The sequence below is a fragment of the Myxocyprinus asiaticus genome, chromosome 20 (genome assembly GCF_019703515.2).
Source record: "Myxocyprinus asiaticus isolate MX2 ecotype Aquarium Trade chromosome 20, UBuf_Myxa_2, whole genome shotgun sequence".
In the NCBI taxonomy this organism is placed as follows: Eukaryota; Metazoa; Chordata; class Actinopteri; order Cypriniformes; family Catostomidae; genus Myxocyprinus; species Myxocyprinus asiaticus.
In genome coordinates, this window is record NC_059363.1 from 13,030,413 (window position 1) to 13,049,172 (window position 18,760).

Sequence of the window (18,760 nt, forward strand, 5' to 3'; positions counted from 1 at the left end):
CACTTTCTTGCTCCTTCTGTCTCTGGGGATATGGCTCTCAGTGCTGATTGGCTAAGGCAATAGTGACTCTGCATATTACGTGAATACAGGGGTTGATTGGTCAGTAAGGGATATCTCGTAAATATATATATATTTTTAAAGATATCTGTTCACACAGTCTATTAATTTAGCATCAATCAAGTTGACGATAAAGCACTGAGCACACAAAACCTTCAAAAGCAAAATTTAAAGGGTCATTAATACTGCACTCAGTGATTTTTCTGCTAACTGTTAAACTTTAAACAAGAATTAGCAGTATTAGAATAGTATTGTTGAACATATGGTGCTGGGTGCACATTGATGAGTGTTGGGCAAGCTATTAATTTTTTAAGCTACCAACTACTCTACAGAAAAAAATTGTTAAGCTAAGATGAAAGCTACACTTTCATCACAGAAAGTAGCAACTTGCACTACAATCTACATGCCAAAAGTAGCTTGCTACATTTAAGCTACTAATTTTTTCAACCAGGTGCACAGAGCATACTGTCATAGACAAGGCATCTAGATGTATTCACATGATGTTAATCAAAGCCATGACACAGTATGGTGCAATTCAGTATACAAGTATACAGAATGGCGCTATATAAAATGTATATGTACATGTAAAAAAAAAAAAACTTGTAAATTAATATTTATACAGTGGTGTGAAAAAGTGTTTGCCCCCTTCCTGATTTCTTATTTTTTTGCATGTTTGTCACACTTAAATGTTTCAGATCATCAAACAAGTTTAAATATTAGTCAAAGATAACACAAGTAAACATTAAATGAAGGTTGTTATTATTAAGGGAAAACAAAATCCAAACCTACATGGCCCTGTGTGAGAAAGTGATTGCCCCCTAAACCTAATAACTGGTTGGGCCACCCTTAGCAGCAACAACTGCAATCAAGCATTTGCAATAACATGCATTGAGTCTTTACAGCGCTGTGGAGGAATTTTGGCCCGCTCATCTTTGCAGAATTCAGTCACATTGGAGGGTTTTTGAGCATGAACTGCCTTTTTAAGGTCATGCCACAGCATCTCAATAGGATTCAGGTCAGGACTTTGACTAGGCCACTCCAAAGTCTTCATTTTGTTTTTCTTCAGCCATTCAGAGGTGGACTTGCTGGTGTGTTTTGGATCATTGTCCTGCTGCAGAACCCAAGTTCGCTTCGGCTTGAGGTCACGAACAGATGGCCGGACATTCTCCTTCAGGATTTTTTGGTAGACAGCAGAATTCATGGTTCTATTTATCACAGCAAGTCTTCCAGGTCCTGAAGCAGCAAAACAGCCCCAGACCATCACACTACCACCACCATATTTTACTGTTGGTATGATGTTCTTTTTCTGAAATGCGGTGTTACTTTTACACCAGATGTAATGGGACACACACCTTCCAAAAAGTTCAACTTTTGTCTCGTCAGTCCACAGAGTATTTTCCCAAAAGTCTTGGGGATCATCAAGATGTTTTCTGGCAAAAATGAGACGAGCCTTAATGTTCTTTTTGCTCAGCAGTGGTTTTCGTCTTGGAACTCTGCCATGCAGGCCATTTTTGCCCAGTCTCTTTCTTATGGTGGAGTCATGAACACTGACCTTAACTGAGGCAAGTGAGGCCTGCAGTTCTTTGGATGTTGTTGTGGGGTCTTTTGTGACTTCTTGGATGAGTCGTCGCTGCACTCTTGGGGTAATTTTGGTCGGCCGGCCACTCCTGGGAAGGTTCACCACTGTTCCATGTTTTCGCCATTTGTGGATAATGGCTCTCACTGTGGTTCTCTGGAGTCCCAAAGCTTTAGAAATGGCTTTATAACCTTTTCCAGACTGATAGATCTCAATTACTTTCTTTCTCATTTGTTCCTGAATTTCTTTGGATCTCGGCATGATGTCTAGCTTTTGAAGATCTTTTGGTCTACTTCACTTTGTCAGGCAGGTCCTGTTTAAGTGATTTCTTGATTGAGAACAGGTGTGGCAGTAATCAGGCCTGGGTGTGGCTAGAGAAATTGAACTCAGGTGTGATAAACCACAGTTAAGTTATGTTTTAACAGGTGGGGCAATCACTTTTTCACACAGGGCCATGCAGGTTTGGATTTTGTTTTCCCTTAATAATAACAACCTTCATTTAAAAACTGCATTTTGTGTTTACTTGTGTTATCTTTGACTAATATTTAAACTTGTTTGATGATCTGAAGCATTTAAGTGTGACAAACATGCAAAAAAATAAGAAATCAGGAAGGGGGCGAACACTTTTTCACACCACTGTATATGCTACCTATACAAACCCATGTGTTTAATGTGCAAAATCACTATTATTTACATTTTATTTTTCATATATATACTACCACATGTACAACATAATTTCCTTTGCACATTCCTGTATATAACAACTCTACGTACTGTACATACAGTATACTATTCATCTTATTCTGTTATTCTGTGTAGATGTTGTATTCTCTATGTATTGGAAGCTTCTGTTGATGACAGTAACACTCCAATATCTGATGGTATCAGATGGTAATACCATGATACTGTGATATACAGCCTCCGTATTTATGCACCATTCTGAACTTACATGGTTCTTTAAAGCACCTCAAAGAATACCATGGTGTTTTGATATATGATTTACATATTCACATACCATTGTATTTACAAATAATGCCATAGTACTACCATTGTACTTTGATATATGGTTACCATATTCATATGCTATTGTATTTGCATGATGCTCCCAGGTAATAGTACATGTCCAAAAACATGGTAATACCATGGTACTTTTTTGATGCATTTTTGTGAAGGCTTCTAAATTGATACTCTTTTGGTTGGAAAATGTTGTTACCTGCAGTAGTTCACAAGCTGCACACGTGCAAACGATAGGACGTATTTGCAGATTTGGCTTCTATTTATTGTAGATAAATATCCACTGCAACCAGCGTTACCTTTGGTTTGAAATATTTATTTAGTGTGTTGATCAGTGAGAAACTGCTCTAAACAGTTCAGCAACAGGCGTGTGATCTTTCGGAGTCATTCAGATTGAATCGCGAACCAATTCAGACCTCTTTGCTATCACGTGTGACCAATTCATTGTAAAGAACTGACTTAAATGAGCGGACATCTTTAGTTCTGATTCAAAAGTGGTGACAGTAAATTGGTACACGACATGATGTATCGGTGAAACTTTTGCCTACGCTATACTGCTACCTAATCAAAAATATAGCTTTGCTACTCAAACTGCTTGATTTCAAAACTAGCGAAGCTACCACCTCGCTACTGAGAAATATAGTTAAGCTAATAGCTTCGCTTTTTGTAGAGAAACTACTGCCCATCACTGCTTGTGGTGCAGAAATGACACACTTACTCTTTAAACAAGACCTGAACTGTGGAGCTGATGTGAGGTGTATAGCAAATAGATTCATAAACATGTATTTATTTAGGCACACGTGCAAGAAATAGTTTATGGTTTGTTCTAGGGAGTCAGACAGAAAGAGGGGTTTAGGGTTCAGTGGTGAAGATTATTCTGCTAATCCACAAAATAATCCAGTGTAGCTTTGCTGAGACTGAGATCCTCTTTGGAGCATCCAGAACTGCTACATACTTAGCTTTAACATTAGGCCCTTTCCCACCTACAGTCCTGATACTTTTCCCTCTGTAACTTTCTAGATGAGAACCCTTATGAGGAACAGAACACCCGAGGAGACTTGTTGCATTCTGTTGCATTCACATTCACAAAAGGAACCACCATAGTGATGTCATCTAGTATTGACCATCTTTTCTGACGTTATTTGCACACGCGTTTCAATAGCAACAACAAAATCAATAACACAGATGGAGGACGTCGGGATCGGAGCTACACTTGTTTGTTTCGGGCTGTTTTATATGAACTGCGTCTGCATCGGAAAACGTAGGCAGCTGCCTTATCAGTTAATGATTTAAACAAGTGTTTTTGGATGAATGGAACTATCTGAACTGTTTAAAAAACACCTTATTTCATCCTACCTTCATCCATCCTTATACAGCCTCTGAAGGCAGCTGTGGCATGGGGGGGCATGGTCATGTGTCTGTCTGCAGGAGAGGGAAAGCAGTAAGTTTCGTCAACTGGGCTGTAATTACTCTAATACCTGTCTCTCCTCTGCCGCTCTGGCAAGCCTTATCAGGTCTCCCTCCGCTATCACTATAATGAGAGACAGGTGTTAGAGTAATTACAGCCCAGGTGACGAGCCTTACCGCTTTCCCTCTCCCGCAAACAGACACGTGACCATGCCCCCCCATGCCACATAAGCATTTACCAGTTTTCGGACGCAGCTTGTGTCTTCAGGTTACAGTTTAAACTGGGCTCGCGAGGCGCGCATGCGGTGCTCCGTGCTGCAGCCAGAGTGAAGAGATGAGACGAGGCGGCGAAAGCATGCGTTAACCACAGAGCACACGCTGAACTCAGCGGACAACATGTTGAAAATGCACTAACCTATTTATCAACACAGTCTTTTACAATAAAGGCTTTTTTGACTTATGGCATAAATTACAGTACTGAAGTACTCACTCATTGACATAAAAAGACGTCTTGATGCAAGTTAACCACACAGTAACAGGCACGCAATACTTCCCTCATGTAAACCTGATTTACTGATGGTTTAGTGTATAATAAAGTTCAATTACCCACTCTCGATAAACATCTGATTATTTACATCTGTCATCCCAGGAAAAAGTTGACGTAGTAATCCAGAAATCACTTTATTTTCTGTACAGTCACACAGTAAAAATGTGATGAAAACTCAAATAGTGTCTCCCGATGAAGTTACGCACATGTGAAACGGGTGATTCTCTTTGGATACTTTGTTTGTTATATGTTATTTCTGTTAAGGGAATTGTAAAATTAGTGCAATCCTCTATGACATTTCTATCCCAGTCATAGCACTGACCCTGCAGTTAGCAATGATAAGACTGACAGTAATTTCCTTCATGGTTTCAGCAAAGAATGTTGATCCAGGCACATACAATATAGATCATGCTAACCATTCAAACACTCAGATGAAAATATTAATCTTCACTTCCTATTTTCCAGGTTCAGACATTGTTCAGTGGCTGCTGAAGAATCTGGGTATCGAAGACCAAGGTAATACAGCCTTTTCTCTCATGACATCAGTAATAGTGCTAAAGCTGTGAAGGGCATACTGAAGTTTGACAATTCATTCCTTTCATTTTGATACGTCCATATACTCAGCCTGATCTCATTAATAAATGCAGCTATTTGTATGTTAATATTTGTAACATTTAAACGTACATGTTTGTACATTTTGATAGACACTAAAACGTACAATATGGATGTTTGAAATAATCTAAAACAAACATTTTTTACATATTTAGAGCTTTAGAAACATAAACTATTGACAAATCCATTACAAATACAGTTGTGCTCAAACGTTTGCATACCCTGGCAGAAATTGTGAAATTTTGGCATTGATTTTGAAAATATAACTGATCATGCAAAAAAAAATAAATAAATAAATAAAAAAAAAACTGTCATTACTTATCCCTTCTGTTATTTAAGGATAGTGATCATATGAAGCCATTTATTATCACATAGTTGTTTGGCTCCTTTTTAAATCATAATGATAACAGAAATCACCCAAATGGCCCTGATCAAAAGTTTACACACCCTTGAATGTTTGGTCTTGTTTCAGACACACAAGGTGACACACACAGGTTTAAATGGCAATTAAAGTTTAATTTCCCAAACCTGTGGCTTTTTAAATTGCAATTAGTGTCTGTGTATAAATAGTCAATGAGTTTGTTAGCTCTCACGTGGTTGCACTGAGCAGGCTATATACTGAGCCATGGGGAGCAGTGGCTAATAGCTAATGACTCATGTTGTTCCAAACCCCATTTGACTTTCTTTCCTCATGGAACACAAAAGGAGATGTTAGGCATAATGTTAGGAACCTAAGTCACCACTGACTCTCATTGCATCTTTTTTGCCATATAATGAAAGTGAATGGTGGCTTAGACTAAACATTATGCCTAACATTACTCTTTGAGTTCCACGTAAGAAAGTCAGATGGGTTTGGAACATCATGATGGTGAGTTAATGAAGATTGAATTTTACATTTCGGTTGAACTATGCCTTTAAGGCCAGCATCCAAACATCCACACAAATGCTGGTTACCTGCCATGATGTTCTTTTCAGTGATGAATGATGAGTTTTACTGTGGAAGGAAACAAGATAAAGGGATTGTGAAAGGAAAGAAGATGAAGAGGTGTTTGCCCAGCAGTGAAATTTGATTTGTCTCTGAGTATGGGTGTATTTCTCTACTTTAGATTCCCACTGAGAGGGTTGACATGTTTTTATAAGTCTGTGATGGGGGCTCTACCCATACAAGAAAAGAGCATACACATAAGTGTATAAAATCTCTCCCAGTACTCAATAGACCATAACAGGAACACTGGAAAGATAGAAAGTAAGAACTTAATTTTTTTTTTTTTTTTTTTTTTTTTTGGCATAATCTCAGAGCTCCCCATTTTCTCATTCTGTCTCTCTGCTTCTTATCTCTTGAACATTGATGATAACTCGGCTTTACCTCATGAAAATACCTGGTAATGAGACCTTACCAAAACAACAACTGCTGCAAAAAGCACAATGCACACTTGAAAATAAAAGGGTATTCATTTGTAATCAGCACAGACACATGCTGTAATGTGCACAGTGCACACACACAGTAAACACTACATTATATTGTAAAAGTTTAATAGATAATAATTTATTGATGCATAATTCTCTTTGGTATGGGTTCTACAGAGGAGCTGTGGTGGTGTTTGAGCATGTTACTGGAGAATCAGTTATTTGGAGGAGACTAAAATAGTAAACAGGAAAAGGCTTTCCTTTTTCGTTTTTTGCTCTATTACAAAAGGTTGTGATTAAATATTTGATTGGGGGTAATAACATTTAAAATGTAAAAGGAGTCAGTCATTGAAAAACCAAATCAATTGACTGCCGTTCCCCCTTTATTTCATGAGTCACAGTCGGCGTCTTGGTCATTTTGTCCACAGTTAGCATTTCTTTATGGTTTGGTCTTTAAATTTAGATTTAAGGCAGAAATAAGCTAAACTTGTAGAGTGTGGTGATAACAACACCAATGTCTTTTTCTGAACAGCTTTTGAGCACCTCGTGTCTGATCTCTCCTCAGGACGTCCACTGACTATCACATGAGGAATTGACAGCTCACTTTTGTATAAAGTAAAATGCTTAAGCACTGTACAGCTGCCAACTTGGTATATGTCTCATCACTGTCATGACTTCTATGTTGCTCGTAACTGCACCCAAGACTTTCACCCACTGTTGCACTTGTGTGTATGGTTGAGTGACAATAAAGTGATTTGAGAGATTTGATTTGAGTTGAGTTTTAACTTTTTGCATTGCCACTATTGAAATAAAATGTGGAGGGCGGCAAGATGGCGGCCAAGGTGGATGATCTTTCTTAATTGCGGATGTCTTAGGGGTGTTTTTCCAAATATTTGTGAAGGGAGAAATTAATTGTCATACCTTATGGACTACATGAATTTTACATTGGATTGTTAACCAGACGAGAGTTTTTGGAAGCATTCCCCCTCGGTCGTATATTGATTTACTCTCACAAAATGAAACCGAGTATGGTCAACATCTCTGGTGGTGCCATTAAACGAAAAGAGAAGGCTGCTTCAAAAACATCGAAATCAGTGGAGACAACAAAAAGTCAAGATGAAGGGATAAGTGATGACATTGAGATGGCAGATCACTCGTACTCGTACACCTTCGAGAAAGATCTTCAGCGTATGTCAGATATGGATGACACGCCAGAAAACCTCGTTCCAAAAAAGTGAAAGACGAGCCGTCGCTTCTTGAGATGCAAGAGAACATTGTAACTCTCTTATCCAAGAAAATTAATGAGAGTTCGGGGCACCTGGAGAATCTGATTCAAGAAAATATGCTCAGCATTGGAACCCTGAAAAAGTCAATTGACTTCGCGCTGAATGAAGTTAAGGACTTAAAAGACGAAATGAAAGTGGTGAAAGAAATCACTAAATCACACGAACAGAAAGTTGCTGAGCTTGAAGGAAAAGTCAGTGAAGCTGAAAGATATCGGCGGAGATGGAACTTGAGGCTGCATGGTGTTCCCGAGAAAACGGATGAAGATCTCAAGCATCTTTTGATTGGAATCTGTAGTTCAGTTGCTCCAGAGCTAAAGGATAGATGCCAGGTTGTTGTGGACATTGTTCATAGACTGGGTCGGAAAGAACAGGGCAGAAGCCCAAGAGCAACGATAATTCAGTTCAACAACAGGTCTACTCGAGATCTACTCTGGAAAAGGGTGAAGAACTGTGAATTCCTTCAAGCGCAGCATTTGCGGTTTACAGAGGACTTGACTGCGTTGGACGTGGAGAGACGAAAACTCTCGTGGCCCATGGTGAAAGATGCCAGAGAGAAAGGTCGTAAAGCTTTTTTTGTGCGGAGTAGAACCTTTGTTGATGGCGTTGAAATTTTCCCCAAATAAAGGTTTGGTTCTGATGGTTTCTGACCAAAGAATAAGCGATACTAACTGAAAAAGAATGGTCGAGGGGGAGTGAGGAAAAAATTAATAAAAAATAATAATCTCCCAGGTCAAATTGTAAACTAATAGGAATTATGCACCCTTTGAGTTATATATACCTTAGCTCCTAAGAGTTTTTTTTTTCTTTCTTCTGTAATTGTGACTGTTAAAAGTTCATGTCGTTATCATTTTGTTCCTTTAATGTCAGGGGTATTCGAGATTTAACTAAACGAAAGGCTGTTTTTTTGTGTTGCAAGAGATTTAATGTAGATTTTTATTTCTTACAAGAGACTCATGCTTGTTCTTCAGATGTGAATTTTTGGAAGTCTCATTGGGGCAGTGAAATTTGGCATTCTTTTGGAAGTAATCACTCAGCAGGAGTTGCAATTTTAAAGGGTTCATTTAAAGGTAAAATTGTTAGTAGCAAAGTCCACAATGGGGGTAGGTGGATAATTCTAACAATATCCATTGATGGGAAAATGTTTTTGTTAGGTACTGTATATGCCTCAAATATTCAAAAATATAATGTTGATTTGTTCTCTGATATTGAAAATGAGATTAATAAGGTAATAGAAAGATTTCATGATATTGAAATGATTCTAGGTGGGGACATTAATATTGTCCCAGATGTTATTAATATTGTCCCAGATGGATAGAATTCCTATTCCAATTAGACCATCTACAATTGATTCAGAGCTATCTGGATTTTGTGAAAACTTAGGGGTAATTGATATATGGAGATATAAACACCCACTTTTGAAAGAGTACACATGGAGTAATAGGGATAAATCTAAACAGTCAAGAATCAATTTTTGGTTCATTTCTAATTCGTTAGAACAAAATACAAACAAGAGTGTCCGTTGAACCATCAGCATTGTCTGATCACAAAATGATTTATCTTCTCATTAAATGGAATAACGTATCTTCATGTAAAGGCTCTAAGATGTATTGGAAACTTAATAATAGATTATTGGAAATGTATAGTTTTAAACATGAAATTAAGAAGATAATACAAACATACTGGAATCAAGCTAAGCAAACAAATTTATACGATAAAAATTGGGAGCTTATGAAGTTTCAGATTAGACAGTGCATTAAATAAAGGCAAAGAAGTTGCAAAATCTAATAGGTCAAAGGAAGAGGAAATTATTAGAGCTATTTGTAACATCACTGATAATAATACTGACAGGAATTCTAATTTGTTAATGAATCTGCAGGCTGAGTTAGATAAATTATATATAATCAAGGCAAAAGGAACATTTCTAAGACGTTGGTTAGAAGAAGGGGAAACTAATTCCAGACGCTTTTATAATCTGGAGAAAAGGAATGGAGAGTATACATCTATTAGAAAGCTTAATATTAATGGCCATGAAACACAGGGCCCTATTATTATTTCAAAATACAGTATGTCTCAAATTTTTATGGTAAATTATATTCCAGCAATGCATGTTCCGTAGACAAAATAGATGATTTTTTTAAAGCCCCTAAAACATAACATAGATAGTATCGATGAAGAATTTAAAGCCCTTTGTGATAAGGAAGCATCCATTTTAGAGATTAGAACAGCTATAAATAAATTTAAATTAAACAAGTCCCCTGGTAATGATGGCTTAACTGCTGAATTTTTTTAAATATTTCAAGATGATCTAGTTGAATTTCTGTTAATGGTCTTTAAAGGATGTTTTGCCACCCTCCATGACACAAGGTGTAATATCCTTAATTCCAAAGCCTGATAAAGACCTATTATTACTAGATAATTGGCGACCTATCACCTTAATTAATAATGATAGTAAAATTATTGCTTCCATATTTGCTGAAAGGTTAAAATTAGGATTAGAATCTATTATTGATGAGGTGCAATCAGGTTTTGTAAAAGGAAGACATATTTGTAATAATATTAGACTTGTATTTGATCTTATAAATTATAATGAAATTATCAATGAAAATAGTTTTAATTCTGTATTGTCGATTTTTACAAGGCCTTCGATACAATCGAACATGACTTTATTTTTAAAACCCTTGAATTTTTTGATTTTGGGGACAAATTTCAAAAAGTAATCAGAACCCTATATAATAAGATTAATAGCTCTGTAAAATTGGCATATGGAACTTCTCATAGATTAGAAATCAAAAGGGGGATTCGACAGGGCTGCCCTATTAGTCCATTGCTTTTTTTGTTGGTTACACAAGTTATGGCCGTTCATATTAAGAAAGATATTTTTCGAGTTATCAAAATAGAAGATACAGAAATTAAATGCACACAATTAGCCGATGACACTACCCTTTTCTTAAGAGACTATACTGAAATTGAAAAAGCAATTAAGTGTCTGCAGGTATTTTCATCTGTATCTGGTTTTTCCCTGAATATTAATAAATGTGAGCTTATGGCTCTAGGTTCCTGTAACTTTACAGCAGTATGCAATATTTCCATGAAAGAAGTTGTCAAATATTTGGGTATCAAGATATCTAAAAATATGGAAGTCAGAAATGAGTTAAACTTCGCTCCTATCATTCAATCATTTGAAAAGAAACTGAATTCTTGGCTGATGAGAGATATCTCTTTAACTGGTCATGTGTTACTGGTTAAAGCTGAGGGTTTATCTAGGTTGGTTTATACTGCTCAAGTGTTAGATAAACCCCCCTCATTAATTAAAATGATAGACACCAAACTTTTTAGATTTATTTGGAAGAACAAATCACACTATATTAAAAAAGAAAATATTTGTAGGTCAAAAATTGAAGGAGGATTGAATGTTTTGGATTTTAAGACCTCTAACATGATATTTAAAATAAAATGGCTCCAAAATTATTAAACAAATAAGTAAAGTATATGGTATACAGTACCTAACTTTATATTTCAAAAAGTAGGTGGTATAGAGTTCATACTGAAATGTGATTATGATATTAACAAAATACCCATTAAACTTGCAAGTTTCCACAAATAAGCATTATTTTCATGTACTCTTATGTATAGTCATAATTCCCCCCCCCATAAATGTACCATTTGGAATAATAGATACATAAGGGTTAGAAACAAATCAATATTTTTTGAGAATTGGTTTGAAAAGGGAATTATTTGGGTTAAACAGTTGATTAAAAAGGATGGTGTCTTATACAGTTATCCTGAATTTGTTCATATGTATAACTTTTCAGTTGATCCTATCCAATATTTTTTGGTTTTACATGCAATTCCCAAGGGAAATTTGAGGCTATTAGAATGTAATAATAAATATTCTTTACAAACAGTTGAAGAATTTACTGCTTGTATCAAGTTGCAGGGCAAGGATTTCACAAGTTCTGGATGTAATAATATTTTCTTGCATTCCCTTCTTCAGTCTAAAAATATACTTGCTGTTGCTACTCACTGGAATTCTCTATTTAAAAAACGTCTTGATTGGAGTAAAATTTGGATGACACCTCATAAGTATTGCATCACAAATAAAGCGAAAGAGGTTTCATATAAGATTTTCCATCAAGTTTACCCAGTTAAGTCACTTGGGGTACAGTGTTTTAAAGTGAACATGGAAGATATTTGTGTTTTTTGTAAAATTTCCCCTGAGACTACTAATCATCTAATTTGGGAGTGTCCCAAGATCCAAATGTTTTGGAAAGAACTCAATAATTACTTACAAAGAAAAGCTATGATTCTTGTTAACTTTGAAGAAGTTGATGTTATGCTAAAATCTTTTTAATTTGATGGTGATACAAATATTTTGTTTATATTTGATTTAATTATTATAATTGCCTGTTATTATATTCATAAAGTCAAATGGAATGAAAAAATGCCAAATTTTGGACAATTTAAAATCGATGTTAAAACATATTTAGAAACAATATCCAAAAGTAGAAACTTAAAAGCAAGGAAAACATTACAGCTGTTTAATAGGTATATTTTTTTTTCCTGTAAAATACCTTTTTCTTTCTTTTTTCTTTCTTTCTTTCTTTTTTTTTTTCTTTTTTTTCTTTTTTTTACCACTGACATGTATGGTTATATGTACTCTTGTATGTAAATTATGTTTTGTTCTTATTAAAGTTCAATAAAAAAAATTAAATAAAAACAATTTGTGAAAATTTCATGGCTGGGAAACTTAGTCATTATTACACTACCGTTCAAAAGTTTAGGGCCACTTGCTCATTCTTTATTTTTTTCACATTTTAGAATAATAGTAAAGTCATCACAACTATGGAATAATACAAATGGAACTATGGGAATTATGTTGTGGCTAAAAAAATCCAAAATAAATCAAAACTGTGTTATATTTTAGCATCTTCAAAGTGGCCACCCTTTTCCTAGATTTTGCAGACATGTACTCTTGAAATTTTCTCAACCAACTTCTTGAGGTATCACCCTGGGGTGCTTTTTAAACAGTATAGAAGAAGTTCCCATCTATATGCTGAGCACTTAGTGGCTGCTTTTCTTAATTATTTGGTCCAAGTCATCCATTTCAAAAAGGTTTTTTTATTTTTTTTTTTTTTTTTTAAATATTATTGTAGTTTTGTAATTAAATAAATTAATATGTTGGCACAGTTATATTTTTATCTACAAAACTAATTTCAAACATTTAAGTATATGCCTTCAGATCAAAAGGTTTTTAAGATCATGAGAAACTTTTCAGGCAAGTGACCCCAAACTTTTGAACGGTAGTGGATCTATAAGATAAATAGTGTCATTTTACTGATGTTAAACTAAATCAAATTTCATTGTGAATCAAATCATTCTGACTTTGCAAAAAAAAAAAAAAAAAAAAAAAAAAAATATATATATATATATATATATATATATATATATATATATATATATATATATATTAATCAAATCTAAAACATGTGAATCAAATCAATCCACTTTCAACCCAGGTTTCACACTCATTAGTAATAATATTAATCCTAACAAAAACAACAGGGTTCCCATCATGCTTGGACCCCTAATAACACTGTTGTTTCTTTCTAGTTGAGGCTCTTCATGTGGGCACATTGATGGCAGCTCATGGCTATTTCTTCCCCATCTCCGACCATGTGCTCACTCTTAAAGACGATGGCACATTCTACAGATTTCAGGTCAGTCATGTTTTTAGGTCAGCTGGTTTAAGAAACAAAACCTAAACAGAGAGGGAACATTCTTTGTTATAACAGCTAATTACAGTATTAACAATATCATAACAAACAGCTAAAATGGTTACACACTAAGTCCATGTTGTTCATTAGAACTAATTATTACACAGCTCTCTGGAATATTTAATTCTGATTGGTGAATGGTGCCATCTAGCAGTCTGATATTGTTCAGTAACAACCACACATCCACGTTTCAGAATGCTCATCTGGGTATTGTGTTCTCGGATCACTGTAATTTGAACTCAGATCAATGTTTCATGTGCATTTATTTATTTATTTGGAAAGTAGTCTTGTAATAAGATGCAAAATTTGCAGTCAGACTCTCATTAATACAAAATAAACACCAACAGAACTCCGACACAAACCGAAGGTGGATTTCAGCTGTTCAGCAGTTTATTTATTCTCGCATAATTACAGTTTCTACACAAATCAATATTTTATGTTAATTTTTTTATTTATTTGGTAAGTAGCTGTGTAATATGCAAGGCAAGGCAAGTTTCATTATATAGCACATTTCATACACAATGGCAATTCAAAGTGCTTTACATATAAATTTCAATAAGCGGGATAATGCACAATCAGCCAGTTGTAATCACAAATTAAACCCCTTCTGGCTGATACAAGAACCCTGCGCTTCAGGTTGGGGTCCTGATCACCCTGTTGGGGTTTATTTTGCGATATTGCCTGACTGTACATTATCCCTGGGTCAGTCCATCTCAAGTGGTTCAATACAGGTTGCTTGACTATTTTTAATTTTCCTATGTTTTTTGTTTTTATTTATTTATTTATTTTTATTTTTATTTTTTGAGTGATTACCTCTATGTATTGGTATTGCAAAACCACCAGTTTTTAATTTTTATTTTACTTGGTTTAACCACGACGGCCATCTTTGTGTCATGGGACACGATACATTTTGGTTATACAGCTGTTTATGTAAACCTCAATATCTCGGCTCAGGATGGTCCTAGCTCCTTGGAACAAAAACTTTATGACTGACAGAGCAGATATGATCACTATCGTTCTCTCTAGGGATGAATTCTGGCTGAGAAACTCAATGCGTTAAAGACACAAAGGACATCAGCATGGAAAACTGTGATGTTTTTGTAAAATTTTTGTTATTTGTTATGCTTATATTACATCTGTTCATTTCTCAAAATGCATGAATAAAGTAGGATTTTCCCCAGATTTCTACTAGCCCTCTCTGTAACCAGTGGAATCTCAAACTCAAAATATTTACAGCAGAATGCTACTATAGAGGACTTATTTCTGTGAAATTTTCAGGTTCCTGTCTGATTCCCCACCAGAGATATTCAACCCGAAAGTGAGGGGAATTTAAAAAAATTGCACTTTCTCGCCCCCATAAAAAAATAAAAGAAAACTCAAACATGAAATGTTCTGATTGCACAATATACTTACCTAGGTACCCCTAAAAAAAATTAAGACTGAGACTCGAACCCTTCCCATTATAAATTGACCCTAAATGTGGAACTTTGAGCAGTCTTGAGCATTACATTAGGACTTAAGTTCCAAGTCTAAGGAATAAGAATGTGCACAATGTTTATATATGTTCATGTACCTTGTAATGTGCTCAATAGATCAGTTTTTGTTCCAAGGAGCTAGGACCATCCTGAGCATAGATACTGAGGTTTCCGTAAACAGCTGTATAACCTAAATGTGTCATGTGCCATGACACAAAGATGGCCATCATGGTTAAACCAAGTAAAATAAATAAATTACTGGTTGTGCAATACCAATACATAGAGGTAATCACAAAAAAAAAAAAAATTTGAAAATTGGAAAATTAAAAATGGTCAAGCAACCACCTTTACAATTATTGGACCACTTGAGATGGACTGACCCCATTACTTAGCAATTACTGATATATATACACAATAACATATACAGTACAATAACACTGTAGCATAAAACAAAAATCATAAAATGATTAGATTATTTTTTAATACAAATGATTTTAAAAAGAATATGATCTGTAAATAAAGAATTTAGGAAAACATGAATTAAACTGCTTCAGTTTGCACATTACATTGTATTATGGGTAATGTAGTGCATTTGTTGTGGGGTTTTTTTCCTAGACGCCGTATTTCTGGCCCTCAAACTGCTGGGAACCCGAGAACACTGACTATGGTGAGTCTTTGTGTGAGATGTATTAGAAGAATAAGAGCTCTTTTTTCGTGAAAGTGCAGTGCTACGTGCAACAACCGTGAACATTGACCGTGCACAACGGCCGTGCGCAACGTCTTATCCAATTTTCGTGAGCGCGCTGATTCTAAGTTGAATTTTCATGCCAGGGCAAAGTGCAAGTGGGCTTGGGTGGGAGTGTTTGGTGCTAACTGGGGGTGTATGCGCACAAACTGTGGTTGTACTTTATGTAAATGAAGTGGTGCAAAGCGCAATTTACTTTTTTCCTGAGAAAAAGGTCATTGCACTAAAACATTTTAAAAGCAGGTCTGTTTTGAGAGCAAAGTCCAAACTCAGTTCTTGCATTTGCAATTTGGAGATTCCACCAGCAGGTGGTAAAAAAGTTCATGTCCAAACTCTGAAAATATAGTAGAACAAAAAATTATCTCCCTGACAATTGCCATTTTATGAAACAAAAATGTATGAGATTTGTGTTAAACTATCTATAGTTCATGGTTTATTTTTCAATTATTATTATGTTTGTTTTTACAGTTGTATTTATGATCTATTTGGTATTGGTATTTTTCCACCTGTTGTCATAGAGTGATTTTTATGTCACTGAAAAAGGTGTCTGTCAAAGAAGTTGGAGAGGATAAATTTTTTGGATTGGGTATGCTTTTTTAAACACTTTTTTATTTTGATTATATTTTCATTTAGTTTGAAATGTAGTTTGAATTACATTTTTCAAAATCAAAATTGACTGGTAGGAGTGCGTGCCGATGCAATCACTGTTATAATACTATCCATGATTTGTCTGTCAGTAGATGAAAATGATTAATAGTAGTTAAATTCTCTGTAATTTAACAGAATGCATAGTACATCCAAAACCTGACGAGAATCATATTTTCTATGCTTATAAAAGGAATGTGTCACTGTCCTAGAAATATTTCTGTTGTTCTAATTCATTGCATAAAGTCCATTTAATCCAACTTCTAATGAATGTGTTGTCTTTGTTTATATCGCTGGTGTTTGTAGGGAATGGACTAAATATTAGGATGCAGACAGTAACCGGCGAAGAAATTCAGAATTAAATTGCACTTAATACAGCCCAATAGCGCTTTGCACACAAAATTACGACAAACCCACTTGCGCCTAGACTTTGCAAATGCTTGCACAAAAATACCAAAACTTCATGGCCATGCCCATTGACTTTGTGCTGATGACTTAAGCATAGCGCTGTGCTTAGTGCTGCACTTAGTGCTAGTGCTCTTAAAATATGTCCCTAAATGTGTAATACAGTTACATCCTTGAATCACAGTATAAGCATGATCTTAATTAGATCACTTTGTGGGTATCTTACTGAGGACTCTCTATATGAACATATATTTAATTAAATCCTTCCAGATAGCCAGAGATCAGCTGGATCATGAAAGGATGTGTGTGCTTTACTAAGACTAGCCTGTATGAACACATTCTTAATCAAATCCTCCAATTAAGTACAAATTGTCATCAAATTGAATTGTGTAATCTTTAACTAAATGAAATTATTAAAACTTAAAATATCAAATGTTAATCTACTTTTCTAAAATAATTCAGTTAGATTGAATTTGTTAAACATTTGAAATGCATTTATTTAAAAAAAAATTTTTGTGTGTATTATAAAGGTTTCATTTGCTGATTTCTAAAAATGTGTTGAAATTATTGTGACAGAACACAAACGATGTTAATGTTAAACTGTTGCATTGATAGTGTGATTTGGCAATAATTTAGTTAATCCGCTTTTATTAGTCCCATCTGGATTTAAATTAAAAATACATTTGCAGTTAAAAAGTTTTTGTTTAGTTTTTTATTTGTTTTTGTTTTTTGACAAAGTTTATCCATCATTTACAGATTAATGAGAGTCCCGCTATGGGATTGTGTCTAAATCACTACTGTCTTAACTTGGTCACTTGCGGTGGTACTGTACCCTTACAAAGGTTCTCTAGTTTCAGTTCCAACCAGAGGATTTGTAAAGATTTGTTAATCTCTAAATTTGTACGTACATACTCTATGTACTGTAATATGGTTTACAAATAAGTCTGTCAGTACATCGATATTGTATGTTCCACTGTCTATCCAAACACACAAACATTTTTGTGTTCAATTTACATACAAATGCCTATGAATATGAATGAGGTCATCCTGTAATATGATGGTATGTGTGTATGTGTCTCTGGTTACTGTAATGCAAATTATGATACTTTTTGAATACAACAGTCTGAATAACGCTCAAATGTTATGCAGTACAGTTGACAAGCTGGTGTTAAATATGTTAAACGTTAACTAAATGTTTTGTATAGCCCATTTGAAATCCCTGAGGGCTGAGGTATGTGCATCTGTAAGTGTGCACTCACACACCTCTTGCCTTCTATCTGCAGCTGTGTACTTGTGCAAAAGAACAATGCAGAACAAAGCACGTCTAGAACTGGCTGATTACGAAGCTGTAAGTAATCTCATCTTCTCTTGTTTGATCTCATTTTCTCTCTTTTTTTCTCTCTCTCTCCCTCTTTCTCCTAATTGTAAGAATGCAGGTTTTAGACTTTGCATTTCCGACTTTATTATTAAGTCTAACCAAAGCATGGCTTTAAAGGTCAGGCTTTGTTTGCATAATCCATGTACATTCTCCAGTAGGCCTTTCTAGATACCTCCACTAATTTATTTCTCATATTTAACTGGGAACTGTGAACATGTAATCATTGTCTTAATCAAATATCACCATATTAGCAGATGCCTTTTTTAAAAAAAATTTTTTTTTTATTTTTTATTATTATTTAAAGTTTTTTGTTAATAAATGTTTAGCCAAAGGGTTTAGAGAAAAATGTATAATCTTCAAAAAATAGAGATACATTATAGACACAATATGCACAGAAAAAATAAAAACAAAACCATATTTAAAAATTATAAT

The 18,760-nt window shown here is 34.9% G+C and overlaps 1 protein-coding gene across 6 annotated transcripts in view; it reads left to right on the top strand.

Annotated features, from left to right (window-relative positions):
* Nucleotides 1–18,760, top strand: part of LOC127411035 (regulator of G-protein signaling 7) — an 88,835-nt gene that overhangs the window by 55,951 nt on the left and 14,124 nt on the right. For all 6 annotated transcript variants that reach the window (XR_007892214.1, XM_051646358.1, XM_051646357.1 and 3 more), the window contains 4 exons: nt 5,067–5,117; nt 13,517–13,623; nt 15,771–15,822; nt 18,234–18,298. Coding sequence is in view for 5 of the 6 variants with exons in the window: in XM_051646358.1 (XP_051502318.1) it covers nt 5,067–5,117; nt 13,517–13,623; nt 15,771–15,822; nt 18,234–18,298 (275 nt within the window). In the remaining variant the exon portion in view is untranslated. The remainder of the gene's footprint in view (nt 1–5,066; nt 5,118–13,516; nt 13,624–15,770; nt 15,823–18,233; nt 18,299–18,760) is intronic.